General features: G+C 34.0%; 5 protein-coding genes and 1 non-coding gene across 7 annotated transcripts; 2 read left to right on the forward strand and 4 right to left on the reverse strand.

The window, feature by feature from the left end:
- Positions 1–380: 380 nt before the first annotated feature.
- On the forward strand, positions 381–4289 carry LOC103484378 (uncharacterized protein At4g18257). The gene is made up of 4 exons (XM_008441424.3): positions 381–680; positions 774–1206; positions 3347–3667; positions 3875–4289. The coding sequence occupies exons 1-4, from the start codon at positions 620–622 to the stop codon at positions 4032–4034; spliced, it is 975 nt and encodes a 324-aa protein (XP_008439646.2). The 5' UTR covers positions 381–619; the 3' UTR covers positions 4035–4289.
- Positions 4260–6656, reverse strand: LOC103484377 (uncharacterized protein At2g34460, chloroplastic). Its single transcript, XM_008441423.3, has 5 exons — positions 6415–6656; positions 6041–6256; positions 5819–5938; positions 4730–5002; positions 4260–4636 (listed from the first exon to the last, which is right to left on the reverse strand). The coding sequence occupies exons 1-5, from the start codon at positions 6565–6567 to the stop codon at positions 4472–4474; spliced, it is 927 nt and encodes a 308-aa protein (XP_008439645.1). The 5' UTR covers positions 6568–6656; the 3' UTR covers positions 4260–4471.
- A 917-nt stretch (positions 6657–7573) lies between these two features.
- LOC103484379 (DNA replication licensing factor MCM3) lies at positions 7574–13338 on the reverse strand. 2 transcript variants are annotated; one of them, XM_008441427.3, is made up of 17 exons: positions 13147–13338; positions 12945–13054; positions 12361–12569; positions 11713–11843; positions 11396–11634; positions 11007–11243; positions 10642–10796; positions 10346–10554; positions 10061–10226; positions 9798–9991; positions 9566–9625; positions 9387–9476; positions 9092–9276; positions 8764–8832; positions 8522–8663; positions 8320–8415; positions 7574–8001 (listed from the first exon to the last, which is right to left on the reverse strand). In XM_008441427.3, the coding sequence occupies exons 1-16, from the start codon at positions 13210–13212 to the stop codon at positions 8356–8358; spliced, it is 2322 nt and encodes a 773-aa protein (XP_008439649.1). In that variant the 5' UTR covers positions 13213–13338; the 3' UTR covers positions 7574–8001; positions 8320–8355. The 2 variants fall into 2 exon arrangements, with proteins under 2 accessions (XP_008439649.1, XP_008439647.1); XM_008441425.3 differs by having other exon boundaries at positions 7574–8004; positions 13147–13337.
- A 330-nt stretch (positions 13339–13668) lies between these two features.
- LOC103484380 (high mobility group B protein 14) lies at positions 13669–16721 on the forward strand. The gene is made up of 6 exons (XM_008441428.3): positions 13669–13862; positions 14267–14449; positions 15409–15466; positions 15544–15588; positions 16108–16188; positions 16295–16721. Exons 1-6 carry the CDS (start codon positions 13792–13794, stop codon positions 16343–16345), a joined length of 489 nt encoding a protein of 162 aa, XP_008439650.1. The 5' UTR covers positions 13669–13791; the 3' UTR covers positions 16346–16721.
- A 335-nt stretch (positions 16722–17056) lies between these two features.
- TRNAW-CCA (transfer RNA tryptophan (anticodon CCA)) lies at positions 17057–17128 on the reverse strand. The gene has a single exon. It is a non-coding gene; the product is annotated as a tRNA-Trp (tRNA).
- Positions 17129–17660: 532 nt separating this feature from the next.
- On the reverse strand, positions 17661–21148 carry LOC107990439 (uncharacterized protein ycf23-like). The gene is made up of 9 exons (XM_017043685.2): positions 20734–21148; positions 20354–20419; positions 19698–19772; positions 19549–19611; positions 19357–19416; positions 19039–19128; positions 18840–18947; positions 18022–18144; positions 17661–17897 (listed from the first exon to the last, which is right to left on the reverse strand). Exons 1-9 carry the CDS (start codon positions 20929–20931, stop codon positions 17766–17768), a joined length of 915 nt encoding a protein of 304 aa, XP_016899174.1. The 5' UTR covers positions 20932–21148; the 3' UTR covers positions 17661–17765.
- Between the last annotated feature and the right edge of the window lie 6837 nt (positions 21149–27985).

Here is a 27985-nt window from a genome sequence, read left to right on the forward strand (position 1 = left end):
AGTTGATGTTTCAAGGAGGAGGGTTATATTTCGTTTTCGGAGTTCTCTTTCTTGTTTGTTCTCGAACTATGGAGACTCCTCTTGTGATGCTTTTTAAGAAAAGAAATTCCCATTTCAATCTAAAAAATTATTACTGTTTCTGGAGTTCGATTTCAATTGGTTAGAAAGACTTTACCTACGAAAATGGTTAAAATTTAAAATTTTATCTTCACCATCTAACTAAACTTATAAGGGTAAAAACTGATTTGGTTTAGGTGATTTTTTCTCTCTCCGTTAGACATATGTTATTTTGACCTATGTAGGCACTGTAGAAACTGATATAATCACGTAAACCAAATCGGATAAAAGTTTAGGTAAAATTTTTATCTTGTCTCCATCAACCATCTACTTCCTGATGTGTTTATTTTTTGTGGGCTTTCGACGGCTTCACCGTTCGGAGCTCCGATGAAGCCGTAGTTTAAAGTTGCGTTCGGTGATTCACGTTTGAAGTTTGAAGAACCATTTGACGGATGGAGAATCGCCGTCCATTGTGGTCTGATGGAGAGTCGCGTGTGGTTCCATGAGCTCCAATGGAGAGTCCCTAGCCGTTCGGTGAGCTCCATTGGTTGCCTTGCGGTCGATGGGTGGCGCTCGAAGAAGAGAGTTTCAATTTCGTCTTCTTTGGCTTCTTCACTTGAAGGGTATTCTGGACTATTCGCTCCTATTTTGTCTTAAAAAAAAGTAATCAAAAAACATATAAAAATAACAATATCGGTGGACTGAACCGGGTTTAGGTTCAGCTCGACCCCAGGCCGAACATCGGCAACAGGTACAGATTGAGGCCTCATCTCCGAAAGAGGCGAAGAAGAAAGAAGAAGAATCTGAACAAGTAGGGCTTCTGAATTTCTCTTACTGTCTCTTTTCGATTTCTCCTTCACTATTGTTGAAGAATATGGAAGAGGAAGGAAAGAAGAAGAGGGTGGTTGTTGAATCGTTGGGATGGCTGACGGAATCTTCCATTATGCCGAAAAAGCACAAGGCCATAGCTGGGGTCGGCGCATCTTCGATCATGGAGCTCAAGGCTCACCTCTACAAGTCTCAAGAGGAGTCCAAGAAGTCCAAGGAATTGGCTGGCCCCGGCGTCGAGTTCCACCGTGCAAAGAACAAGATCACTCCCAAAGACATTCTCTCCTCCCGCAATTCCGGCGTCGAGGCCCGCGCTCTCAAGTATGTTTCTTATTTTATAAGTTCCCTAATTGAATTTGTGAATGGTTGATTGGCTTTGGTCATTGGGAGTTTGGGGCTATGAGCATAAAAGCCCTAATTGAGAATGGATTTGTGTCATGTGAGTCTGAAAAAACATCCCTGAATCCGACAGACTTTTTCTTTTGTAGTAATTACAATTTCCAGGAGTATAAATAGATATGATGTGATTCATTTGCACCTACAAGCTGAATTAGTAAATAACAAGAACCTTAACCCTGTGTAGCAAGTGAAAGTTCAAAAGTTTGAAGCTTATTCCTCTTTTATGGGTTCTTGAAACATTAGTTTGAATGTTGTTGCTAATGGAAAAGATCATGAAAGTTTAAGCAAGTTACTGTCTTCCAACTAGGACCTGGTCATGGCTGTATGCAGAATAAAGGGCTAAAACCAACCTAATTTCATCTGCTGAGGGAAATTGTCCGAATATCTAATTGATGTACGGCTTTATTGATTTGTCATTTTACGAGGCAAATATTTAGAAGATGTGAGGCGAATCCTTTTTTATGAGCCCTATACCGTAATTGGTAAGCTCGTGTGATGTTTATTTATTTGCCAGTGTATTAAGTCTGATTGTAAGTGATGAATTCTGGCTTAGGAAAACTACCTCCCATTGTTGGAATCTCAACTTCAGAAGACCCTTAATTGAAGAAGAAATCATCAAATGGCCCTTCAAGCCTTCCGGCCCTTTCTATGTTTTATCCCCTATCGATGATTTGATATGAAATTAGGGAATTTCCTATTCTCTCTATAGTGAACTTTGGCATGGAATGGTTTCCCAAAAATTTGAAAACAAAATTCTATAGGATTCAACCTTGAAAGTCCAGAAGATATATCCAAAACGAACTCACTTCAGGAGGTGTATTTTGAATGATTCTGTGTCACAAGGTCATCTATTTCTCACCGTCCCTTTGCTTAACAGATCATCATGTGGATTGTGGCACACTTCCTAACCAATTAAATGGCATCATGGCCACCACCTTGACTTGACATTAATCCTTTTCTATGTTCTATCCCTTTTCAATGAGTTGATAAAAACTAGGCCCTTTCCCATTCTCTCTACAGTGGACTTTAGCATGGAATGGTTTCCCAGATTTGAAAAATATTTGAGAATTTGACTTGGAAGGAAAATGAAACTATGAACAACACAATAAACCATTTTCGTAGTTCTCTAGAAACTGGTTTTATTATTTCTCTGTATTGATGTAATGTTATTGTGTAGTCCCAATGTTTTTCTTTTTGTCAATCGGTAGACTTTTCCCTCCTAGTAATCTTCTGGGGTTCAGCTCTTCTCTCCATTATGTAACATCTCATATCATCAGCGAAATATCTATTTCCTATTTCCCTCAAAAGGAAATTTTATGGGAGGCAGGTTGGGCATCCTTGCTCCATGTCCAAATTACAGTTTCAGGACGAGCTTGTACACAAGGTTCGCTGATTTTTTGGAAGTAGACATTTGCCACCAATGTGATCAATATATTTGAGTGCATGTTAAATTACAATCATAACATACTTTCTAAAGCTAAGCCAAGTTTAAGTTTAGCCAAAATGGGATGGGAAAAAAGATAAAAGTTCAAGAGTTCGTGAAGTACCATAGATTGGTTTTTTCGCCTAGTAAAGACGAATAGAGAAGGGAGAAGGAGAAAAGGAAAAGTAAATGTGAACCATTTCTTTTGTTGGCAAAGAGGTCAATTATCCTTTCTGTTATTCTGCAATGTGGCGTGGCTATTACTTTCTAGATTAGACTCCATTCCCTTTTCCTTCTAGTTTGACTGGTGTAGGGATGATATATTGAATGAAGGCAAAATACTTTCTAAATTTCACCCCATTCATTGATTATATTCCTTGACAGACTTAAGTTTAGGTTTTTTGATTGAACCATGCTCCCTGTCTGACATCTTATTAGTAGTACTGAGATCACTGAGATTTTTTTAAAGGGATGGATGGGGATTTGATCCTGAGAACAAGAATATGTCAATTATTTGCTAAGTTATGCCTTGTTGATGAAGTATTTGGCGTATCATCACTTTTTTTCTCTCTCTCTCTCTCTCTCTCTCTCTTTTAATATATATTCTCCTTGTTAAACTTATTTCCTCTCGAAATCCAGGGACAAGCTGGAGCTGAAAGCTATTAACGATGGATCGGTGAGCTATGCTGCACTAGAGAAGAAGGCTGCACTATATGAAAAGCTAGTGAATGGGGAACTCCCAGACGAGGAAGACCAAGAGAAGTATTGTGTAGACTTTTTCCGCAAGAATCTTGAGCAAGATGAATCACAGCTACCACAAGGTCATGATGCTCCTGCATCTGGAGAGACGGAAACTCCAGAAGATGAGACCGACAGACCGTTCTTGTTTAACTCAAAATCAACGGGACTTGGGAGGACATCTGGTACCATGGACAACGACGAACACAAGCGCTTCGTGAGGTAAAACCTCTCTCTTTCCCCTGTTTTGAATTATGTCGTGTGATTTGTGGTGCCTTCTTCTATTCAATGCTATGCAATATTTAACATATTAGCGAGATAGAACAACTTTTAATAGATGCCTAGGCCCCTAGCTACAACTTCCATTATAATTATGTTGTGAAATTAGGCTCGCTCAATGATCATGTTGTTGATATTGGTTTTCTTCAGGGAAGTCCATGAAGAAGTAAATCAAGCAAGAGAGAAGGCATCCGAACTGAAATTGCGTAGACAAGAGCAGGCAGCAGTACGTCGTGAGAAACTGAAACAGGCTTATCTTCGCAAACAAGTAGAGAAGTTGAAGGCTTCAACAAATTCAGGACAAACGTAACAGAAGAAGAGAAATATAGTGTTTTAGGTACAGTTTACCACTGAAGCAGGACATTGCCTCCATTGACAGCAAATAGACAATGCCTTCGTCAGGATAAATGATGGATTTTGTTTGTTTTCTTTTCTCCATCAAAACTTCTATTCCCCAACCTTCTTAATTTTCACATTGTATTATAAATTGATTGTCAGGGAACTAGATAAATTTGTACCCCACAGTATTGTAAAATTAATGCCAGAAAAAAAAAAATCTTCTTCATTCCTTAGTTCTTGTAATTCTTTCTTTATGCTCCCATGAAGAAGAGATAAGTATACTACACATCATCATTAGAACATGAATGTATTAACAAAACAGTACATTATATATATGCAGTGAAATTTGGCCTGAATTAGCCCATGGGAGCTTGGAACATGAGCCATTGCTACCATGAAGCAAGACGACTAACACTGCTTTACAGATCCAAAAAGATCCTCATATGAGCGTTTTGGTGCATCAGCTCGAGACACTATTTCGACAACCTTGTAAGAGGCTTGAGAATGAAGCAATGCCTCAACCGCTACTTCTGCAACTAAATCTCTTGATATGCTTCCTTCATAAAGAGTATCCTAAAAACAACCCAGATTCAGTTAGCCGACGTTCAGAAAAGTAACGATCAAGGTACACAAGCAAGAGGAAGAAAAAAAAAAGAAGGTGATTACTTCTGGTGTCATGACTAAGTTTCCGGTGGGAGGCTCATTTTTCAAACCTCCAGGCCTTATTATTGTGTAATTAATACCCGAATTCCTGATGTGCTTCTCTGCTTGAAGCTTTGCAATCAAGACGAGCCCCAATGCATTTAAAATGATATAAGCTGGGTTGAGAATTTGTCCCATTGCAGCTCCATTGACTAAAATGGAACTGATCAGAATAAATCTGTTTATGCCTAAACCACGGCATGCTTCAACTAGGTTTACAGTGCCCAAATTGTCAACCTGCAGAGATGTAATCATTTTAAGATTTCTTCTGTTTTTTCATTTTTGTCATACTACAAATGGGTGGTAATTTGTAAACGTGTGCCAATTATGGACGAGCATAGCTATGCTCGTGTTTCACTAAACATTAATTGCGAAATTACAAATAGAACATAGAAAAAAAATTGTCTACTTTTTTAAATTTGTAGATATGTTTATATCTGATAATCAAGCTTTAACTTGCACACCTCAAATGATTTACAGTATAAGACTAACCACCTTAAACTCATACCTCGAAAAACCTAGTAGGATCTTTAATATTCAAGTGGTTGCATACTCAACTTAAGACGTCAGAAGCATCTAGATCCTTTAGATCTTCAATTTTAAAATTGTCAACTTTCATGAGTGATAGTAGTTCAATATGAAAAAACACATTCTGATCTTCAATTTTATTGGCATTAGCATGCTTTTTTGAAATATCAGATAACATGCGTTCATTATTTCTAGGCCTCCTATAGTATCAAGCAAAATGTCATTGAAATATTCTCATTTTTAAACATTTCAAAATTACATTGGGAACTGGAATCGATTACAATTTTGAAGTTTTAGGAAACATTTCAACCTTCATGGAAAAAGTTGAGATTTTATTTTCCCAATTTGGCGTAACACGAGTCTATTTAGTATGATATTTGACCAGTTTATCGTGTCTTTTTAGAAAATTAAGATAAGACAATCTAAGCTACAGCTTATATTTTTCGGCACAACTTTCGTAGTAGTTAAGAGTTGATGAATAGAGATTAAAATATTCAAGAAATTTGAAGGGATTTGAAAGCAAACCTTCCATGGTGCAAATAAATCCCATCCTCGGCGAAAGCCCGTAGCACAAATTACTGCTTCAGAATCAGAACCTATGGCCTCTGCCAACTTTGCCGAGCCTTCAGTCACATCCGCTCTGACCTGTTACAAGATCAACAAAATCACAACTAAAAGAACTCAAAAGAATTCCCAACGTAACAAATAATCAATCGAATTCTGAAAAAATTCGATGGACAAACTTACAATTTGAAGAGCAGGATTGGCTGGGGAAAGAGTAGTTTTAGCCTTGCTTACATCTCGAACCCCGGCCTTGACTGCAAATCCCCTTGCTAACAACTGCTCCACAATCTTTTTTCCAGTACTACCCGATGCACCGGCCACAAAAATCTTCCTCTTTACATTCGAATTCTCCTCGCTTTGTGTCTGTGCAACTTCTTCCGTAATTTCATTTCCTTCCATCTGCCAATAGGCAATAGAACTTAGAATAGTTCACTAAAATTCATTAAAACCTAGAAATCAATAAAAAACCCTGGCGACTTCCAATTCTTTCCGCAACATCATATACGCGATCAGTGTAATAGTCCTATTAGTGTATAGTCGATAGGAATAAGAATTACCTTGTTGGAGTTGAGAATGGAAATGGAGGAGAATCTGTTGGAGGAGAAGGAAAGGGAGAGAAAGGAATTGCAGAGAGGACAAAAATGGAGACGTTGAGAGTTGAATTTGGAGAAGGAAGAAGTGATGGCGTTGGGAAGGAAAAGAGAGGCCATTGCGGAGCCACGGATCTCTCTCCCACCGCTCTACAGCCGCCATGTAATCCCATTTTTTAACGTTTCTTATTTTCGCTCTTTCCAGTACTTTCCTTTTATTTTCCTTTTCTTTTTTCTTTTCCAACTGAACTTAAAACTTAAGTTCAATATTTATCAATTATTTTAAATTTTTTTTATTAAATTTCTTATAATATTACAATATTGGTATAAGGATTGCTATTGAATGATGATGGGTATATATATATGATGAATTATTTCATTTATTAGGTGCTCACAGAAAAAGAAAAAAAATTATTTGTGAAATCCGATTGTATTCATCATTGGGAACCTATCAATCATGAGTGAGATTTGTTAGAGTTGTTTGATTTGGATTTGTGTACGTCGCTTGGTGTCCTAAAGAGTCGTATGAGACTACTCTCGACTGTCCTTAACTATACTATTGATCTGTCTGCAGAAAGGTTTGTTGAACTCGACGATGGGCCGGGTTCAGTTGTCAGCTTTTCCTTAACTATTTTTTAGAGGAAAGTAATTTCTCTTTGATCTATTTATTAGCAAAAAGGGTATCAACTCACGAAACAACTTCAAATTACACCTTTATTAAATATAGATAAATAGACATAGGAAATTAAGTTGCTTACTATTAATTACTATATACTGGAGGTTGGAGGTTTCAATTTTAAAATATAATAATAATAATAATAATCATAATAATTGACAGTACTTAAAAGTGAGAAAAAGAAAAAAAAGAAGAAATAATCTATTGGAGAAGGAAATACACAAGATCCGTGATCAATAAAGGAAATCTGTGAAAGGCAACTCTGGTGGCAACCAAGTGAAGGGGCGTTTGGCCTCGAGTCTGAACTCAAAAACACATACAATGTGCCACCAAACCAACACTCTTCATCCGTAAAATCGCCTTCTGCCATGACATGCTATTTAAAATTTTAAACATATACATACTTTTAAGTCCAGGCCCCAGAGAATTGGCTGCTAATTGACAAAGGTGTTAGGAAAGAGATTTGCTATTTTCAGTCTTGTGTAACCAAACAGGATGGCTAAAAGTTCATATATATTGTTAAGATTGGACATTCCTTTTTTCCCTTCTCAAGCTAAAAGGACCCTTCAGCCATATACTCAGGAGCTATTGATAAAAAATCAATTCTCTATCAATTACATTCAATCAAGCACCAAGATGAGGGCTAAGCACAATTTTTGAAGAAAATATGTACCAACTGATCGATTTAGCAAGTTCTAGTAAGGTTGCCCAGTAACTGGGACAGATGAGTAAAAAATAGAAACACAAGTGACGGCTTCCGCGAGTACAAAAAGCTGATTCCAACCGACTTTTTCTAGCTTTGTTCGTAAAAGTACTCCAGGCATGTTTTTACAGGAAAATAATCTTCCACCAAGTTTGTTTCTCCTGGAAGTGTTCTACTTCTGTTAACAATAGAGGAACATATGAAAAGGGTTAAAGCTCAATTCAAGCTGTGAGTTGAGACACTTAAATTGAACAGTAAAAACCAGCTAGCAATTGTGGAGTGAGTTCGTCTTGACATCTTTAGAACAAGAACATGGATGCAGGCCACTTCAAATTATAAGAAAAAATGGAAAAAGTGAAGTTTAAGCCATCTCAAAACTGGGATTTACAAGTACCGAAAAAAAAAAAAACTTGCATATAAGGGCAAGAGTTTTTGAAAAGTTAACCAAGGTGTAATCATGGCGGGAGGGGAACTAAAGTGACTACGACTGTACCTATGTTAAGTTCCTGCTTAGAATAGTCGTCAAGAATCATGATATCATATGGACCATGGTATCAGCTATCATTACCCTGTTATCATCTTGCAGTCTCTGCCAATTTTCAAACTCCAAGTATTAGATCCCAAACAATATAACTCGCAATTAAGAAGATATTGGCGTAGATCAAGTTACGTGTTATTGGAACTTTTTCATTTACCTGCAAGAGCAACATTATTTCAGCCGTAGTGTAACGATTATCTGCTGCAGCATTAACAATGTTCTCAATATCTGCAATAGATATAACATCCAGGCGGTTTGCACGCATATGCTGACCAAAAAGAGAATTGAATGCTTCGGTCCTGTAAGACAATATCAAAGCATTTGAATGAAAATGAAGATAATTCCAAAAATGAGAATAAGATGTGGAAAGGCAGTGTGATTGCTAGCAGTTTGACAAACCTTTCTGCAGACAGATCAAGTTCAGGTTCAGCAGGAGGATCATCGATCTCCATGGTATCCGTCCTTGAGCTAATGACAAAAACAAATAAAATCATTAAATAACTTGTATGAAAATTAAAAACTATGGTCAGCACATTATTTATTTATTAGTCAATCAATAGCAATTGTCGGGTTTTTAATTATTAAAAATAAGATATATGGAAGAATCAGTTTATATTCGATGCTTGGTTGAAGATTATGCTTTAGGCAGAGAACCTAAATACAGAAACATCTAGACAAAATAATGCTGCAAAATATAGAGGCTTTGTTCTTTATGTATACTGCTTACCCCTCCCCTCTTCTTTTGGTACTTCGTTCTGGTCTGTCATTTTCCACTGTTTGATCTTCAGCTCTGCGCTTTCTTTCCAATTCTTTCTCCCTTTCTTGCTCACGCTCTTCCATTTCAGTCAACTCTTTATGATATATGGCAAAATTAAGAACTTTCAAGGCAGCTTCCACATCAGATTTGGAAACCTTACATTTTCAAATAAAGTGTCATTGAAGGAAAATGTTTAAAATAAATACTAGGAAAAATAATCGTTCACGTAAATTATAGTATCAGGATCATAATAACACCAATATACCTTTCTACTCAACTTCAGTTTTGCATGAGCAGTTGAGAGTCGTATAATGGTTTCCAAGGTTCTGGCAGTAATTGGAAGAGTTCCTCCAGTCTACAAAGCATTCATATTATATCAGCTATCAGATAATAAATTGGATACCATAACTACACTGGTAGTCATTTCAGATAAAGCTAACTTGCCTTCGCATTTGAAGTTGAATTTCTAAGTTCTGCATAAGCTGTTGCAATATGCTCAGAGGCCTGCACTAACGTATGTGAATTGATCAAGAGTGGAAGAAACAAAAAAGAAGATAATAGATAAGCAGACTAGTTAGAGGACCATGACTTCTAATTCGTTAAAGTAGTTTCAGTTCAAGTGCACTATCACACTCCACCATTAGAAGTAAAAGCAGTAGATAGCCAGAAAGGTCACCTCATCAGTTAGGTCAGGTTGTATCCTATGCTTAGCATAATGAATGTACTTCTTAAGAAACTTGATGGTGAGAGTATCACGCTTCCGACCACGATCAGTCTTCTTCCCATGAAGCATTCTATTATATTTGACAAAGACAGAAGTGTCGGCTTCAGCTTCTTCCTCTCTTCCATACATTGATCCCCCAGCCTCACCTAATTGTTTTAAGGGTAATTAAATAGTGTCTACAACTAAAAAGTGAGCACGTGAATGAATTTCCTTACCTCCATCAAGAACTGAACGATAACGGTGCATACGCAACACGTGCTCTGAAATATGGCGATCAATATCGGGATCCATTTGATCCAAGACTATAAATAGTAGATCAAATCGAGAGAGTAGAGAGTCAGGAAGACCAATATTCTTGGTTGGTGTCAACGAGCGATCGTACTGTAAATTTGAAGTGCAAACAAAAGCCAAAAGTCTTAATGTATAATAATGACCAGATGTGCATAATCAACTATATGCTTAAATAAAATAATAGGGAGAGTTGAGTGCATATCAATTACCGATCCATATATGGGATTTGCAGCTGCTACCACGCTGCACCGAGCATTTAGTGAAGCATGAATACCAGCTTTGGCAATGGTAACAGTCTGCTGCTCCATAACTTCATGTATTGCAACCCTATCTTGATCATTCATCTTGTCAAACTCATCAATACAGACAACACCTCGATCAGCAAGAACCATTGCACCAGCTTCTAGCCTTCTTTCTCCTGCCAGATGGTAGGATATAACCACCCTTTACAATATTATCAAATGATGCCAGACATGCTAGAAGTAGAACAACCAAAAAGAGTCACCTGTTTCCTGATCAGATGTAACAGCGGCAGTTAACCCAACACCAGAGGAACCACGGCCTGTTGTGGATATTGCTAAGGGTGCAATATTCATGATTGCCCTTAAAAGCTGAGACTTGGCAACAGAAGGATCACCAACCATCATCATGTTGATATCACTAGAAGAAGGTAATGCTATTTTTAATAACTGTGGCCAACGCTTAAATTGAGTTAATGGAAAATAGATTTTTTTTATTAGTATTATTCATTAATATGCATACACACACATGACCTGTTTGTTCGATGTGTGTTTTTGGACAGTTCACGGTCCAACCCACAACAAAGATCTATAAAGAAAAATGAAAAACGAGAACAGCTAAGGTACTAACCCTCTTAGGTGAGTGCCATTCTTCAAGTTCTTCTCCACCCCACTAAGCATCAACAGTATCACTGCTTTCTTTATCCATGAATGTCCATATATGGAAGGTGCAAGAGAGTTACCAAGAAGATCAAATGTGTCATCTCTTTCAGCTATCTTTTTAATATTCTTCAAGTCCTCAGGACTGTATATTGGCGCATTAGCCTCTTTGTTTAGTAGAGAAACATTGTTTGCAACAAGAACAGTCCTATAAGAAAAGATTACAGAGTTTAGTATCCCACCAGAGTTTTAGGAGGGTTAAACGTTCAAGGTATGTAAGAACCTAAATATAAGGATGTAGAAGCAGCCACAAGACATATAGAATTAGAAACGTTCTTAGACAGCAATCCAGCAAGCTACCTGAACACTCCATTCAAGCTGCCCTTGCTTTTTCCTGGAAGAGCTTTATATACTCCTACAATAGCAACACGATCGCCTGGCTTGCAACAGTCAACTAAGTCATCCTCAACTACAACATCCACTGTTCGTGGAAGCTGACCAGGTGCCGAATTCTCAGGCATTTCTTGCATTGATAAGGTCTGATGATCTTTATATTTACACAGGCCATATTCAGTAACCAACAAGTTGCCATTGTCATCCTGAGAAAATAATTTATTTCAGCACAATTTCTTGAGCATTGAAAACTAGCTACTTGGAAACCAATTATTTAAAATTACCCTTGTGGGATACACAGATCCCGTGGGCAAGCCCATGTTGGATGTAATGTCACGGTATTCACGGCTGGTAAAAGCTCCAGTTGTGGGGCAGAAATGAACACTTTTGACAACTTTTGGTCTAACAAGAGAACCTGTATTCAGTGACCACCCAATCAAACTCGTGTAAAATGGGATTATTGAAGCATATGTACAGCTTCAATTGTTAAGAAGACAAATATCAAATATTTGAAATTATTGTGAGATACAATCAAGTTTTTCTTTAATCAATATTTCAAAAATTTAAACCAACCTACGCCATGCATACAACCAAAAACATATCCAAAATTTACAGACAATGTGGTCATAGTTTAATTTAGATAGATTTTGCAATCACAGGTGCGCATCATGCATGAAATGAAAAGAATAGCTCGTTAGATTAAGTATTAATGTAGAAGCCATATACTGAGAATTTTCAATGGAACAATAGTGTAGTTGAGATAAGAGTAGACAACTTCACAGCTATGTTACAAATGTGCGTGTTTGTACGTATTTCAAGTGTTACATTTGCTCATGCCATGACCAATAATAATTATCAAAATTACGAGAAATAACTAGATTGGTATGATTAAAGAACGTGTGTCAAGTGTTATTTAGCAAAGGTAATCTTACATTTGGTAACAATGCCCTCAACGCAGACCATAGAGCCAATGAACTGAGAGAGAAGTTCCCTGGGAGTGACCCGGCGAGAAACAAAGGGGCCCTCAAAGCCCACCAGAACCTGTTCTCCTTCCTTGAGGTATTTTGGGTCAATACTGCGAGCAGTTTCTGTAACTGCATCGCAGAATGGCTGAATGTACTCACTGGGATGCCTAAGCACCCTACAGACAAATGAAAGTAAACAAACTGTAAAATGCGTTACTTCAAATCCTCGTTTATAAATACTACGCTGCAAGGTGCAACCAGAAACGAAAGCTCCAACAGAACTACTGGGAAAAAAAAGAACCCTATGTATCACAGTACCGCGAATATTTCTTTAGTTACCACCAACCACACAGTATGCAGAGTTCATAGTATAATGATTACGTTCTTCAACGAAATCCCAAAGAAAACCATTTTGTTGTGGCAAGTGGATAGGTACTCCAATTTGACAACTTAAACCCAAATACTACTCCCCAATGAGCTATAAATTCGAACTACCCTAGCATATAAAGTAAAATACAATATAAAATGATGAAGAAAGAAGGCATAAAAACCTGGGACCAAGATCTCTGAAAGAATGAAGATCAGAAATGTTGATTATGAGGCGATGTCGCTTATGATTAATCATGGCTTTGATCTCTTCCATGTAAATTCCTTTCCCAACCTGAGTCAAATCAGTAAAAAAAAAACATTGTGAGGAGACGTTAGAGTAACAGAAAAAGAAGCAAATGGAGGGTTTAGAAAAGGGAAACCCACATCCTGTTCAAGGAATTCCAGAAAATCTCGCTTGTGAGCTGCCCTAATTTCTTCGCCAATGTCCATTTACCTAACCCTAACTTTCCTCTGCTTTGCTTCTTCGTCGACGAACCGGCGGCGATAGATGACGAGTGAAGAGAACCTTGAATCCAGAGACAGACAGGAGTCCGATTGATCACTTTGCCAATAAGGGGTTCAGATTTGGCGCGAAAATTGTTTACTTTAGGCGGGAAGTTTCCTTCGCGGCCCATACAAGTAAGTTCAGTTTAACGGGCTGAAAGTTAACTTCGGCCTGTTAGCCCAACCTCATGGGCCGACTAAATGTCCTAAATTTATAAGGGTTAGAAAAAAAAATGTAATTATAATAGTAATAATTTTTAGAAATTAAGTAAAGTCTTTCAAACTTCTATGATTTTTTTTTTTTTTTTGACAAAATGTTATATACTTAATTATTTCTAAAAAATAGTTTTTATTTATTTATAATATTTTATTACATTGCAGGGGAGACTTTCGAAAACACATTTTATAAGAAAAATATGTTTATAGTATGATATGGTTATTTACACATAGATCGTATCAGCAAGCCCGAGTCCGGGCCGAGATTTGCCACTTGCTGACCAAGGCAGAGCACAACGGCGCAGAACAATGGCGAAAGCGAAAAATCTCCAAAAATCACCTTCAGCTTCTGCGCATGATTCTTCCGAAGCGTCTTCAGAGTAAATAAACACTATCCCTATGACTCCTCTCTCGTTTATATTCACGGTCATCGTTTTTCGAGCTATGCTTCTGAAGTTTCTGTTAGCTAAATAGAACCACGACGGACCACGAAATAAAGCAATAACGACTAATTCTCTAAACCCGTATAGCCACTTTAGTTATTTTCAAGTGACTTGAACTCTGAGTTGCTGCTTTTCAAGTATCGCTTCCAATTTCAATGGTGGAAAGCAGTTATGGGAATTTCTACCCATTTGGGCTTATGTAGTTTACCATGTTAATCAAACCGTATATTGTTAAAATGATTGCCAAGGATTCATAATTTTACAGCTGCCAAGCTTTCATAATTTTTTACCCTCTTCTTTATGAGTATGTTGCTCATTACAATTTTTGTGGAAACCTTCAGGGTTACGGGATTACGCGTAAAAAGAAGGAAAGAGATGAAAAGTGCAGCAAAAGCTAGCAGATTTAACACGGATAATAAGAGAACGAAGACAATAAAGAAGCCAAAATCAAAACAGAAGAAGAAAAATGATAGATTTGATGTCAATAAGCCAAAGAAACCACCTACTGCTTTCTTTTACTTTTTGTATGATCCCGTTCTCTTACTGTTATCTCTTGTTTAGTACTTGAATTGCGTAAGTCAACTTAAACACTTTAACAGTTCTTATGTTTGCATATTAATTAAAGTTGTCTGCATTTCCATGGTTTTAGTGTGCACGTATTAAAAGATGCAGGCAGTGTCATGGTCCCATTGCACATATATTAAGGTAGGGATATAAAATTTCACGAAAACCTTGGTTTGGTTACTGATTTAGGGTTCTTTATGTGGCTGCGACATGAATTGCTTATAGTCTTCAATAGTAATGCCCTTCTGCGTATATGCAATGCATATTGTTCATCTTTTTGTTATTCTGTTTCTGACTATCACGATTGTCATCTTAATTAAGTCTGCCAACTGCTTCTTTAACTTTAAACTGAATGAAGTTATGTAGTATGTGCGTTAAATGCTGCCTGATTTTGATTTAATCTGCTTTTTATGCCTCATGCATATATTTCGGTTGATATGATTTGATATTGAAACTCCACGAGAGCTTTTGAGACATTGAAAATTGTCCTGCCCAAGTATACTTCTAAGAAATGATACTCACATGCTATATGGTGAACTCGTGCTGAGTTGGTACTCGTAAGTTTAAGAATCTAATTGAAACATTCATAGTATCGTGAGTAGAAGAGATTGACATGTAGAACTGGATCAGTAGCTGCTGTAAGTTTCAATGATAGACATTTGAAGCGACATATTGAGCTAATGGTTTGTTTTTTTGAGAGTTGATAATAGACATCTTTAGGACACTATTGATTTCTAAAACTTGCAATGTTGATTTTCACTCTACTGTTCATATTAGCATATACAGTACAACCGTTGGGATAGCTAGGGAATCTTTCCATCAGTCTTTTTAGCACGCATGTTTTAATACTGTAGTTGATGAAACCTGGCACCATTTAGGACGTTAGCTTACAGAACTAAACTGTATCATCATTCTCAAGGGACGATTTCCGCAAGGAATTTCAAGAACAGAATCCAGATGTCAAGACGATGCGTGATGTAAGTTTGTGAAAGTTCAATGCCGGTCACTTTTATTATCAATTGTTACCTTGATGCTTTTTGATTTCATACATCAGGTTGGCAAGGCATGTGGGGAGAAATGGAAAACAATGACATATGAGGTTCATATTCTATCAATGCTCAACTTTATCTCAAATTTAGTGATTGATAGTATACTTCAATTTATTTTTGTACACAAAACTTAGATCTTTACAAATCATGGCTATTTGGTTCGTATTGATCTACCTTCAAGCTTTCTTGAGATGACAAAGACGTATGCATATGTATGAGTTGCTTTCTAGCTTCTTTTGTTTTCAAAAGAAAAACAGACACCATGCGGCAGATAACACTACATCTAAAATTAGATGCTATTGTATGTCTGTTAACGTATTCATTACAATACTGAACGGATATGATTATCGTAGGATTTGCCTTGTAGGTTATCAGTTCCAATTAAGACTTCTGTAAGTTTTTATTCCTTTCATTAGATCAAATAAGTTGTTTCTTATTTTAGAAAAAAATATAACACTTTGTAAATGGAATCTTCATTATGGAAGTTGATGGCATCTAGAAGTTAATTTCTTTTCTCCTAAAAAGAGCAAGAACTTAAAAAGTTCCATTTACGTGGTTTCTTACATCAGGAAAAAGTACAATATTATGATATTGCTACAGAGAAACGTGCAGAGTTTGACAAAGCCATGACAGAATATAAGAAGAGGACGGTAAGGCTCTGACATGGTTTGCTGATTTTCTTATTGAACAGCACACTAATTCCATGTTTTGTAAGATGAAAAAACAGAGAATGAGCTTTTGCAAAAACCAATGCAGGAAAGTGGAATACACCAAGAATCTGAGGAAGATTGGGAGATTGATGGATAGAGCTGTGTGGCTGTTGTTCGTTATAGCTAGGATTCTGTAGGAAGAGATTGTTCAAGGACAACAATTCCCCCTTCTCTCTTAGTTGTTTAATTTATATTCTGTATAAATTTCTCCAGTAAATGGTTTTTTTTTTTTAAGTTAATGATAATTAGTTAGAACTTAAATTAAATCAGGAACTTCAAAGAGTTCAATTCAATGTTTATTTAGAAGTTAGAACTCGCTTCTTTTGTTAACCAGATGTTCTGAAGACTATGGCTCCGAGTGGGATGAGGTTTGTCGGAGTAAAAAAATTATTGTGGGAGAATCTTACCGTCTACGTTGTTTGTAAATTTGATTGTACATTAGCTTATATAAAATCACTTATCTTGATTTTAAATCCTACTTTCCTAGAAATTTCAAATCCGTTCTTTCATGTCTTTTCTTTTTATTGCTCATTCTCTATTCAATTCCTAGCCACCTTTTATTCTCTGGTTTAATTTTGATCAAATATTTTTAAATGAAATTATTTTCGATTTAAAGCGCTAAAAAAACAATTATCTTGTATTGTATTTAATGTTAAATATCCAATGAAAAGATTAATGTTACATATAAATACGAAAATAGATGAAATGCCTAATTAAACACGACAGTTTAGCATTAATACTTGTATAAAAAACGATAATTTAGTGGTAATTTAACAAATAAGTAAGTTTAAAAAAGGAAAATTATTTGTGAACCCGACGTGAATCGAACACGCAACCTTCTGATCTGGAGTCAGACGCGCTACCATTGCGCCACGGATCCATGTTTGTTTACATCTATACTTAATTTTGTAAATGTTCTAGTATTATAATTTGTATGATGCCTTTCTCAAAATGCAACTGATTATTTCAGAAGCGCAATTCCAACCTAAGCCTATGTCGATTGTATTCTGAGTTCAAATAATAGATATCTAAATAGTTTATATGCGCACCGCTACGAATTTAATCTGGCTAGAGGGTTTCCTCTTTCGGTAGTATTTTTGTGTATTTTTTTTTTGCTTTTCGATAAGAATCTTGCAGCATGGTTGAATTTACAGCTTTGGAATAGCATCTTGCTTCTGTACAGTAAAATCCTTACTGCTCTGGAAAATAGCATAATCTTTTAAACATGTGATGTGGTCCAATTGATAAAGAGTGTTTCTCAATAGGCTTGAATTCTTATCCTGCTCTTTTAACGAAAATGTCGATGCTATGAAATATCATCGACGTTGTCATCTTTGAAGGATCTTATGCAATTACTAACATAGGAGGAGGCAACAGGAATCGTTCTTTTGGAGTCTTAACAAAAAAGCATGTTATGGGGAAAGCCAAATGAAGGGATCTTATTTAAGGCAAATGTTTCCTACCGTGCGCTGGCAAAGGCAAGCTAATATTCGCATATGCACAAGAGAACCATAAATCTACAAATTCAAAAACGCGCTATTGGGTCTGCTTAGCTGGGCAGCCGATGGTGTTAAAGAATCAGCAATGCTCCTAACCTCTGCAATCATCGCTACGACATCATTGAGCTTGTTAACTGCTGATCCCACGCCCTGCATTAGATAGACATCAACATCATTTCACTCTATTATACTCATAACAGAAACATTAACTCATAAACCCAGAATTCCAATCTGAGCAGATTATGTGGGGAGAGATCAGGAAGGAGTGGCATACCACGCCTGCAGCTCCAGCTGTGATAGCCATTGGTGCAGTGACAGCACTTAATCCAGACGAACACATAACGGGAATCTTAACAGCCCTTGAGATTGAATACGCAGCTGCTAGTGTAGGCGCTGCCTGTTATTATCAAATTCAAATAGGCAAGTTACAGTATTTACATCAATGAGAAATTCAAGCGGTAGAGTTGCAGTCATAGAAGACTGGTATATGTACTTCACTAAGCTTTTGCTAAAGAACATATTTAATGTAGTTATATAAAACTAAGACTGACTCTTCACCCTTGCTTAGTTTCGCAGAGAAGAGTCTAATATGAAAAATCAGAAAATATCTTTGTTAAGGGGAAAACTTGAGCAGTATTATCAATTATGCAGAGAATTCTGATGGGATTGGTATTAGAATGTTATTAGGATATTAAGGTCTATTAGTATTATTTTTTTTAACAAGAAACAAGCAGAGTCTAATAGTAATTAAATAGAGGAGTTGTTATGAAATTTGGTTATAAATACGGAGGTAGAAATCTCAAGAAGAGAGAGTCAAAGTTTCTCGAATTACCTAGCTATTTTGTAATTTTTTATCATTTACGTATCATTGTATATTGATTGTGTTTTGATTCCTGTAAAATTAATCTTGATATGCCCTCGCAGAGGGTAGATGTTTGGATTAAATAGTCGTTCCTCCAACTACTGGTTTTCTGAATCTCATATTTTATTTTGGTTTTGGGAAAATATGCCATAAATTTAACTTGAAACAGTTAATCTAGGCCCTGCGAGATAAATATTGTAGAATTCTGACCAGTAGATTCTACATCCTACCTTCTCGATCAAGCCGAGGATGCCAGATTTTGAAGGATGAGAGCATTTTCCTCCTTCAGTTTGTATAACATCGACACCTTCCTGTTCCAGCAACTCTGCCAGCTTGACCTGTTAATATCTCAAAGTTTCAGTTACCACAACAACAACGAGAATGGAATAAAAAAATCCTTAACTTGCATTAATAAGCCCCTGCTTTAACCTGATCAGGAAGTCCAAGTGTGTGGGGCACGGTGACGGACAAGGCCACAGATGGCAGTAACCTCCTAGTCTCTTTTGTTAGATTTAATATCTACATCAAAGAAACATCATTCAAAAATTAGAACGAATGCATCAAGAAGTTGTATTCGCGAAAGATTGATTGAATTATTATACTCCGTTTGAGCATTTAGCCTCTTGGTCATTTGCTCATATTATTCGAGTTTTTAGTACTTGGAAATTGGCTCAACTAAATGCATTATTAGTTTCTTGATGCTTAAAATATATAACATGTTCGTAATGCTATCGTAATGCCTTGTACCTGATCTGCAGAGAAAATTATTCCCGCCTCATAAAATGAATCATAGTTTCCAATTTCTACCTGCAATTTTCAATCAGATTCATTAAAACAAATGTACTCTTGATGAGATTATTACTGCTTGAGGAAATTCTTCTATATAGTGAAGTATGTAAAACTCAGAGAAAATTGAAGGCAACTAATTAGGGGTCAAACCATTAATGCTCCAGCTTCAACAGCAGGTAAGAATTCTGCTGGATCCACAGAAGAAACACAAACCTGTAACATGCAGAGATGAGATGGATGGAAAGTTTTCAGAAGAATGTGACATAAACTCTTTTAGATTTTAAAGATTATTAACTTACTGGAAGAGAAGTTAAACTAATGGCAAGCTTCACTAACTCTGCATCGCATGCTATATCGACATGAGTCGCTCCCCCCTGAAAACAATACGAAAGCAACATGGAGAAGAAAGTACATTGTCATTAGTTCGAAAAAGAATTAAGAACTTTTCATTGAAAGGGAACCTCATACTCTTTGTATGAAAAATTGACTACTTCTTTCATTGTCAATTGATTTTGAGATAAAATCTCATGTTGTCTAATAATACCTTTAAAGTCGTATCACTCAGTTTATTCCTATATTCCTAAGAGCCATTTTACATGTTAGTTAGAATATAAATTCAGTTATCGACGTTCAACCCAGAAACTCAAACTGTTAATACTATATGCCAATGGTTAGTTTGATAATTATTTGTTTTTTGTTTTTGAAAATTCTACTTGAATTTGTGTGTTATCCCTATACAAAAATATTCATCTTTTTTAGGAAAATTTTGAATTATGTACCTCATAATGAAAACAAAAATAAGTTTGAAAAAGTTGGCTTGAATTTTAAAAACATTTGTAAGAAGTAATAACAAACCAAGAAAACCATAAGTAAGAGTAATGTTTATAAGTTTCATTTTTAAAAGCAAAAAACTAAAAGGTAATCAAACAAGACTAAATTACACCAAACAACTCACCTTGTCTGCTGCGGTGACTACAGATGCCACATTTTCCCTGTCAAGGTTCTGCAGGCCTGAAATAATCTGAAACCCATATAATGCAATTGCATTACAGATTTAGAGAGAGAAATAAGTAATCAAACTCAAAAATAGAGCTACATGAACGCTAGAACCAGCCTATTCTTGGTTATTCATGAACACTATCCCACTCGGAATTTTATTAATATTGTTATAAACGGGTTGCAATGGTCGTGCAGTTAACACTGGCTAGAAATAATCAAATCAAACTAAATCTTTCTCAAATTCCAAATTTGATTGCAATATCCTAAAACGGTAACATTTTCCATCCTCAGTCGAAACAGAGAGTATCAGTAAATGAAAGCTGAAAATAGGTTTACCTTGAGAGCTCGTCGCTCCTGAAAATCCTTCAGAACTGATTCTCTATGAGCTGAGAGAAGTGCTCGAGTGGTGGAAGCGGGTCTTCTTTTGAGGGTTAAACGCGGTGTAGAAACAAGATGGGGGAGAAGAGGATTTTGGTTGAGCTTGAAAATGGCAAGGGAAGAAGATGAAGATGGGGAGCAGAATAAGGTCTGCATATTTTTTTTCTCTAGGTAGGGTTTTTGGAGGCAATGTTGAAGAAGAAGAAGAAGAAGAAGAGGCGGGAACGGATAAGGAAACGGTACCTCCGGCAGTTATCTTCTACTGCAGAACCTGCTTCAAGGATGAAGATATTTTTGTGCATCGAAGTCCGAAAAGACACCCATTTCTTTTCTTTTATATATATATATATATATATTCAATTTTCCAATTGCCACGTCGCAATTTCTAGTTTTAGGTTTTGTTTGTAATCCAATGTATTTTGTATTTTAATTTTAATTTTAAAAACAAGCCTTCTCGAACCATCTTTTTAAATAATATTGTTTTAAAAAAATAATATAGACTCGTAAAAGTATTGATAAAAATAAGATTGTGGAGTCGTGGATCCTATTTATGACTATATGAAATCGTGGACGGACATAATCCTATCTTTATCAATATATTCTGTCATCCCATTTTTTACATTAAAACAACATTATTAAAAAAAAGGTTATATGTTTTCTTGGGGATTTTTTAAAATTATTTATAAAGCTCGTTTCTAAAATTATGTAGAAATTTTGAAAATGAAAACAAAAATAAAGAAATAGTCATTTTAGAAAATAATAAAATACTAAAACTATTTACAAAATAACAAAATTCACGGATCCGCTATAACTTATTTAACTTTCTTTTTCTATATTTTGTAAATGGTTTTAATATTTTTCTATTCATAATTATTCTTCTTAAAAAATATATTTTATTTTTAAAATAAAAAAACCAATTACTTAATATATTTTTGTTTTTAATAAACAAAAATTTGAAATAGAAATTATCAAAAATAATAAATTTGACAAAATATTTATAAAAATATAACAAAATTTCAGGTTATATAAATGATAGAGATTGATATGTTTCTATTAGTTAGTAACGTTATAGATAGTAATATAAGTTTATTAGTGTTTATCATTGATGAAATAAATTTTTTTTGCTATATTTTAGTTTATTTTATAATTTTTAAAAATTTTAAAAATGTTCCAATTTCAAAATACAAAAAAATTTAAGTAATTACTAAAGACCCTAGTTTTTCATTTTCAAAATTACTGTCATTCTTGATTATTTATAATATTTGAAAATTTGAACTAAATCTAAATTACATAATTTTGAAATATGAACGATGGGATAGAAACATTTTATAGTTTAAAATTTGTAAATTATTATTGTGAAAATTGCATATGAATAAAATATCAACTTGGAAGATAATCATTAAATGCACCTAAAATACTTAATATACCAACCCTATTATAATCCTTCGAAAGACATATCTTTTAAAACTTATGATATTATTCTGTGGTTAGAACTTCAATTTGTATGTTTTACATTAGGATTTCATAAACAAAAACGTTATAATAAATATCAATTAGAATGTGACTTTCAAAAAAAATTGGGTCATTTGTGCAATGTGTATATGAAATGAAGATGGCTAAATTGCATATAAACATGTTAAAATTATACAATAACTTTCTAATTATGCGATATCTATAATTTGACAAATTATATATAGATATTATCGAATAAAAAATTTGTTACCCATTAAAAGTTGACATTAACTTGTAATGCAAGCTATCCTTTATTGTTGGTCAAACTTTAAAAGTACAATTTCAAGAATTAATTTTGACAAAATAAAAAGTTTGACTTTGAATAAAAGCCGACTTTCTTTGATTTCTCTTTTAGTTTTGATAAATAATACGTCAATGTGTTTCTCATATACACTACTAATTTATCAATAATGTATGCATGTGTATATACATATGTGCATAATTTTGCCTTCATATTTAAAAAGAAAAAATCATTATCAATTAGAAAAGAAATCTAAAAATGTTTCAAATGTAACCCCAAACTGATAACATATGTCTAGAATTGGATTACTAGATGTTGATTGATGAATAATATCTTATGAAAATATCTTATATCAAGTGGATTTTTTCTCCATTTGGATGAAATTTGATGTGAGTTTCTTCTTATTTGGACAGTTGAATCTTTACATCAACTTGAATAATAATTTAACAAAATAATATATATATATATATATATATATATATAATCTCACTTTGAGTTTGATATTGAATGCAATGATATGTCATTAAATGTATATCTAATATACAGAAGAAAAAAAAATCAATGTGACAGTGACCGAAATCCTATAGATTAACGTTAATTTTATGCATCTAATTTTTCACCATGTGGTTTAGTTTGCAAAGACTATATTACTGTCTCCATCATTATAAGATTCTCCAATAATTTATTTTTGAAAACATACCAAACTATTATTCACTACTTTTATACTTCTTTGTTCTTCTTAGTTTATCATAAAACTTAGCTTGCAAAGTTAAATCATTTGGTTGTGTGATCTCCCCTTAAAATTGACAATCAAAACTCCTTTTTATCCGATGTTCAACTCGGTAAAATGCACCACAACTAATCAATATGGATTGTTAGAGCGAATATGGTTTAAATGGGATATAAATATATGTGCATGACAAAAAAATAATTTATAGTTTTAAGCGATTTGTTTATTGCTTTAAAAATGGTTTATCGATTTTATTATATAAACTATTTTCTTCCACCGGAGAATGTTACAAATTTACCACGGGAGTATCATCCTATCAACTATCCTATCAACTATGTTGCTACGCCTACTAATGTTCTAATCATTTGCAAGTTTGCACATTAAAATAAAAAGATTATAATAATAAATTTTAGGAATTAATCTCTAGCTTTATCGATCGTTCTTCAAAAGGACCTTTTAGAAAATAAAATAATAATTGAGTAGACCAAATGTACCATGCATCAATTTTTATACATCACACCTTTAGTCACACATAAATCATCAATTAAAATATATTTTTTTGAAAAGAAAGTAGGAAGAATTTATCCATAATAAATTTCGATAGAATAATTCGACGAAACTTGCAAAAATAAATAAAACAAAAATAATATTTGTCCTTTTGAGATATGTCCATAATTGGTGTCAAATCTTACTTCATAAAATGTTTAAGTAATTATATTGAAAGATAAAAACAAAACATCATTCAAAATTTTAAAAAATCTTAATTTAGATTATGTTTAGAAAGAAATGTTTTGCATCTATAACTTTTTTTACTAAACTCGAAAATACATTTAAGTTTTGTTTTTTTTTTAATAGACAAAATTGAAAATATTGAAACTAAAATAAAATAAAATAAAATTGTATTTTAATAGAAGATAAAAAGAGGTGAATATTGCCAGAGAAACACAAACGTGAAAGGCTCTAATATTCGAAGAATAGTTCGAGACAGTTGGAAAGAAGATTATTCAATCCTTCCATCACAATCACTCTTCCTTTCCTTCTTCGCGGCCGTCGATGACCAACTCCTTCTCACTTAACAATATTATTCTAACCTAATTTATTCATATCTCTCTTACGCTCTCATGAAAATTTATGTTCAATACCTCCTAAATTATTCTTACCAAATTCATATCGTCCAAACCAACAAACTTCTTCAACGCAATGTTATAACCAATGAATTCAATTCGAAAACTCAAGAGTTTTGCTCGATTAATTAACAAGTTCGTACGTCGTTTCGTCACAGATATCAAAGCCACAGAGATCAACACAATTCGAAAAGAGAATTAATTGATAATGACTTGAAAAAATATATATATATATACTGAAGAGGAAGGAAATTTTTATAACAAATTAACAAATACATACAGAAGTCGGTTAATATCAAAAGCACATGCGAATATGGAATCAAAAGCGGCAACCGCCACAACAGAGGAAGAAGAAACCGGCGATGCCTACCAACGCAATGGCTTCAAACAGAGAAACGATTCGGAAAATTATAGCGTCAAAGAAACCGATCTGGAGATTCAATCGCTTCCACTTGAAATCTCTAAGAAATTTCCACTTCCACGAATCTCTAAGCCTCTGGAAGCTGAATACTCTCCTCTTCTTCGTCTTCGTTTTCTTGCTGTCAATTGCATCATCCATCCGTTCTCTCTCTAAAATCTTTTCTCTTTCTGTTTTTCTGTCTCTCTTCAACTCGGTATCGACTCGGTTTGAATACGGTTGTTTATTTATACAGAGGAGGAAGTGGGAGGTTGGGGCACTAATTGCTTGAGGCTTACGAGTCAATATCAATATTTTAAACACTGTTCAATACTAAAGAAAAAGGAAAATGGTGAGGAAAATGCCTAAATAATTAATTGGATCCCTAAATGATTTGGAAGAGTTTCTTGATATTCGTCGAGGGTATTCTCGTCATTTCCATGTTCGTCTCCGCGGTTTTGATTGGTCAGACGTGTGGAAATTATTATTTCCAGTCTTCTCTCTTTCCACTCGTTCCGTTGTGAAGGAGAAGTGGCGTTATAAAGTTTGGATAATTTACATAAACGACGCTGCAGTTAATTTCAAATACACTTCAAACATTATGTCAACGGTAACTTTTTCAGGTCAAATAAATGTTAATACTAATAATGTCTTTCAATTCCTTTTTTTTTTTTTCTTTTTTATGAAAGTTTAAAAGTGAGTTTGGTTCGGATATGACATTTGTTCCGTTTCTTATTAATACTTACTCTTATCCTAATCAATAGAAGGTTCCATTAAAAATAACTAACACCCTTTCACACATCTTCACATAACTTGTGAATCGTGACGTCATTCATATTGGGTCTAAACCTTCGTAGTTTTACTTTTTGACTTTATATGCTTGTAATAAGAGCCTATACAAAACCAATACTTAAAATATAGGGTTAGATTTAACCATGACAGTAATATTTATAAGAAAATTTTACCTTTTATTCTGAATATATATATATATATATGCTTAACTATTTTTTTAAACATCCAAATTTTAAAATTAGACTCTCAAAGTTATACAATTGTATAAATTATATTTTTGTATAGGTATGTATCTATATGCTTACCTATTTTCCTAAACATCTAAATTTTAAAATTAGCTAGATTCTTAAAGCCGTATAAATTATACTTATTATGTAAGTTTGAGATTTCAAATTTTATCTGTCAACGGTAGATTCGTAAAGAATTGCAAACATACGTGTGTGTGGTGTGTGCGTGAGAGAGAAAAAAGAAAAGAGTGGCGGTATAATGTTGGAGAAGAATTGTATTTGTAGGGCCGGTGCAAAATTCGTGTGTGAGATGACGGCTGCGGATGGGTGGATTTTGAGTATTTGAGAAGAAAATTCTATTTTCGCTGCTCCCCTACTTCTTTCTCTCTCTTCTTCATGCTTTTATTTCAATACTAATTCTTTTTTAAGAAAAGAATGAATCGTTAATGCTTGATTAACCGTTCCATACTCCTCGTTAATTTTAATTAAGTTGACCAGCTGGTGTTAAAAACAAGTCATTTTCAAGTTTTTTACTAAATAAACAAAATTAAAACCATGTTAAATCAAGATTAAAATAAGGGAATTGTTGATTTGTATCATCCAACTTGAGGGAATGTTAGATATAGTTATCAATCTGGTAGTTAATTACTTCATTTACCATTGCTTATCACTTAAATATTTTACTCTTAGTGAAGCTATATAAATATAGCCAGTGGGAATACATCAAATTATTTTTAAACCATCGTTGCATACATGCATGCATGGACCTTTTTTCCTTTTTTTCTCTGTAAAAGATGATAGCATTAATCGAATACATTGAAGTTAATTTATAAACATTTTCCTTGTTTTAGTATTTCAGTACTATTTTATTAAATTTGCAACATTTGCAGGTTATTATAGATAGTATACATAGTTGACATAATTAATTATTCAGTATTTTAAACAAATTTATAAAAATTGAATTCAATTTTGGTTCATCTATGAACCCAAAAAAAGAAAAAAAAAATCACAAATCAATATATAATCTAAGAAATGAAAAATAAAATATACGATGCATGCACAAGATTTTATTCATATATCTTAAAAAGGATGACTAACGGACACCATGACGTTGGTTTCATGTTAATTAAATCCCAATAGTCGTATTTATGTAAGTTGTCGGACTTAATTACAAAATTTTAGAGATTAAATATAATATCGATCATGATAAAATAATAAAATCGTTAACTTAAATAAAACTCAATTAATTAATAAAGCAAATCGTAATGTAGAAACTAACCATCAACTCTATAATTGCTATATATTAAGAATATCGATACATAATCCTTTTATAATCAATTTAAACTTACTATAAAAATTGCTATTTCTTTATCAATTTTACCGATCTTAAATTGAGCTGGCGTAATATTGGCTTATAAGGAAAACTGAGACAAATTTATAAATATTCTTTAGAATCACTTTTTTAAAAAGTTCGATTCTAAAGGCTTCCTACTGTATTGCTTTTCTTTAGTTGTTTGTCCACTGAATATTGCAATTTGCAATTTTCTCACTCTTCAGTTCGTAATTTGCATTTTATGTTGGGCTTTTGGTAAAACTTGTTTTGAATTTTAATTTTTGCTTTCAGGTACATTCTCCTGTGACCTCATAATTCGACGTTAATTAATTTCATTTATGATATCTGCCTTTTAGTTTTAACCTTACCAAATATAAATTTCTATAAAATTAGGTCTCTACACACTGCTTTTTACCTTAAAAGTAATTTTTTTTATTTATATTCTACCAATAGTTTAATTAAAAATTAAAGACTAAAAATATTACTTTTAAAATATAGTGTTTTGCTTCATGAATTTGGTTACGAATGTTACTGTAAATCACAAAGAAAAAATAGGCTTTATTTTAAAAAACAAAAACAAAAAACAAAATTGTTACGGCACCAAATATGGCTTTAATATTTTAGGTTATCGTACATATATTTACCTTTTATTTAATAAACCAATTAAAATATTAGAAGAGAGTGGTTGGTTGGCCAAAATCGAAAATGTTCAACCGGTACGATCAACTCCAAACACTCAAAGGAAGATATGATTTCAAATTGTTCCAACTAAAAATACTTTAAACTAAGGTTGTGCAAATTTTAACTAAATTCTTTTTATATATCCACTAGTTCGAGAATCAAGAATCAAAAAG

This window comes from Cucumis melo, chromosome 8 (genome assembly GCF_025177605.1).
Source record: "Cucumis melo cultivar AY chromosome 8, USDA_Cmelo_AY_1.0, whole genome shotgun sequence".
In the NCBI taxonomy this organism is placed as follows: domain Eukaryota; kingdom Viridiplantae; phylum Streptophyta; class Magnoliopsida; order Cucurbitales; family Cucurbitaceae; genus Cucumis; species Cucumis melo.

What these genes read in the sequence shown, in the direction of transcription:
- LOC103484379 (XM_008441427.3), bottom strand. Translation starts at nt 13,212, where the DNA reads ATGGACATTGGCGAAGAAATTAGGGCAGCTCACAAGCGAGATTTTCTG. An exon ending in TCGTTCAGTTCTTGATGGAG is followed by an intron (nt 9,992 to 10,060) that starts GTAAGGAAATTC and finishes TAAAACAATTAG; the next exon opens with GTGAGGCTGGGGGATCAATG. An exon ending in ATTCAACTTCAAATGCGAAG is followed by an intron (nt 9,477 to 9,565) that starts GCAAGTTAGCTT and finishes AATGCTTTGTAG; the next exon opens with ACTGGAGGAACTCTTCCAAT.
- LOC103484380 (XM_008441428.3), top strand. Translation starts at nt 13,792, where the DNA reads ATGGCGAAAGCGAAAAATCTCCAAAAATCACCTTCAGCTTCTGCGCAT. An exon ending in ATGTCAAGACGATGCGTGAT is followed by an intron (nt 15,467 to 15,543) that starts GTAAGTTTGTGA and finishes TTCATACATCAG; the next exon opens with GTTGGCAAGGCATGTGGGGA. An exon ending in CAGAATATAAGAAGAGGACG is followed by an intron (nt 16,189 to 16,294) that starts GTAAGGCTCTGA and finishes AAACCAATGCAG; the next exon opens with GAAAGTGGAATACACCAAGA.
- LOC103484378 (XM_008441424.3), top strand. Translation starts at nt 620, where the DNA reads ATGGGTGGCGCTCGAAGAAGAGAGTTTCAATTTCGTCTTCTTTGGCTT. An exon ending in TTGGCTTCTTCACTTGAAGG is followed by an intron (nt 681 to 773) that starts GTATTCTGGACT and finishes AACCGGGTTTAG; the next exon opens with GTTCAGCTCGACCCCAGGCC. An exon ending in GAACACAAGCGCTTCGTGAG is followed by an intron (nt 3,668 to 3,874) that starts GTAAAACCTCTC and finishes GGTTTTCTTCAG; the next exon opens with GGAAGTCCATGAAGAAGTAA.
- LOC107990439 (XM_017043685.2), bottom strand. Translation starts at nt 20,931, where the DNA reads ATGCAGACCTTATTCTGCTCCCCATCTTCATCTTCTTCCCTTGCCATT. An exon ending in AGGAGCGACGAGCTCTCAAG is followed by an intron (nt 20,420 to 20,733) that starts GTAAACCTATTT and finishes TATGGGTTTCAG; the next exon opens with ATTATTTCAGGCCTGCAGAA. An exon ending in TAGTCACCGCAGCAGACAAG is followed by an intron (nt 19,773 to 20,353) that starts GTGAGTTGTTTG and finishes TATTGTTTTCAG; the next exon opens with GGGGGAGCGACTCATGTCGA.
- LOC103484377 (XM_008441423.3), bottom strand. Translation starts at nt 6,567, where the DNA reads ATGGCCTCTCTTTTCCTTCCCAACGCCATCACTTCTTCCTTCTCCAAA. An exon ending in CCATTCTCAACTCCAACAAG is followed by an intron (nt 6,257 to 6,414) that starts GTAATTCTTATT and finishes GCCTATTGGCAG; the next exon opens with ATGGAAGGAAATGAAATTAC. An exon ending in ACTTAGTCATGACACCAGAA is followed by an intron (nt 4,637 to 4,729) that starts GTAATCACCTTC and finishes GGTTGTTTTTAG; the next exon opens with GATACTCTTTATGAAGGAAG.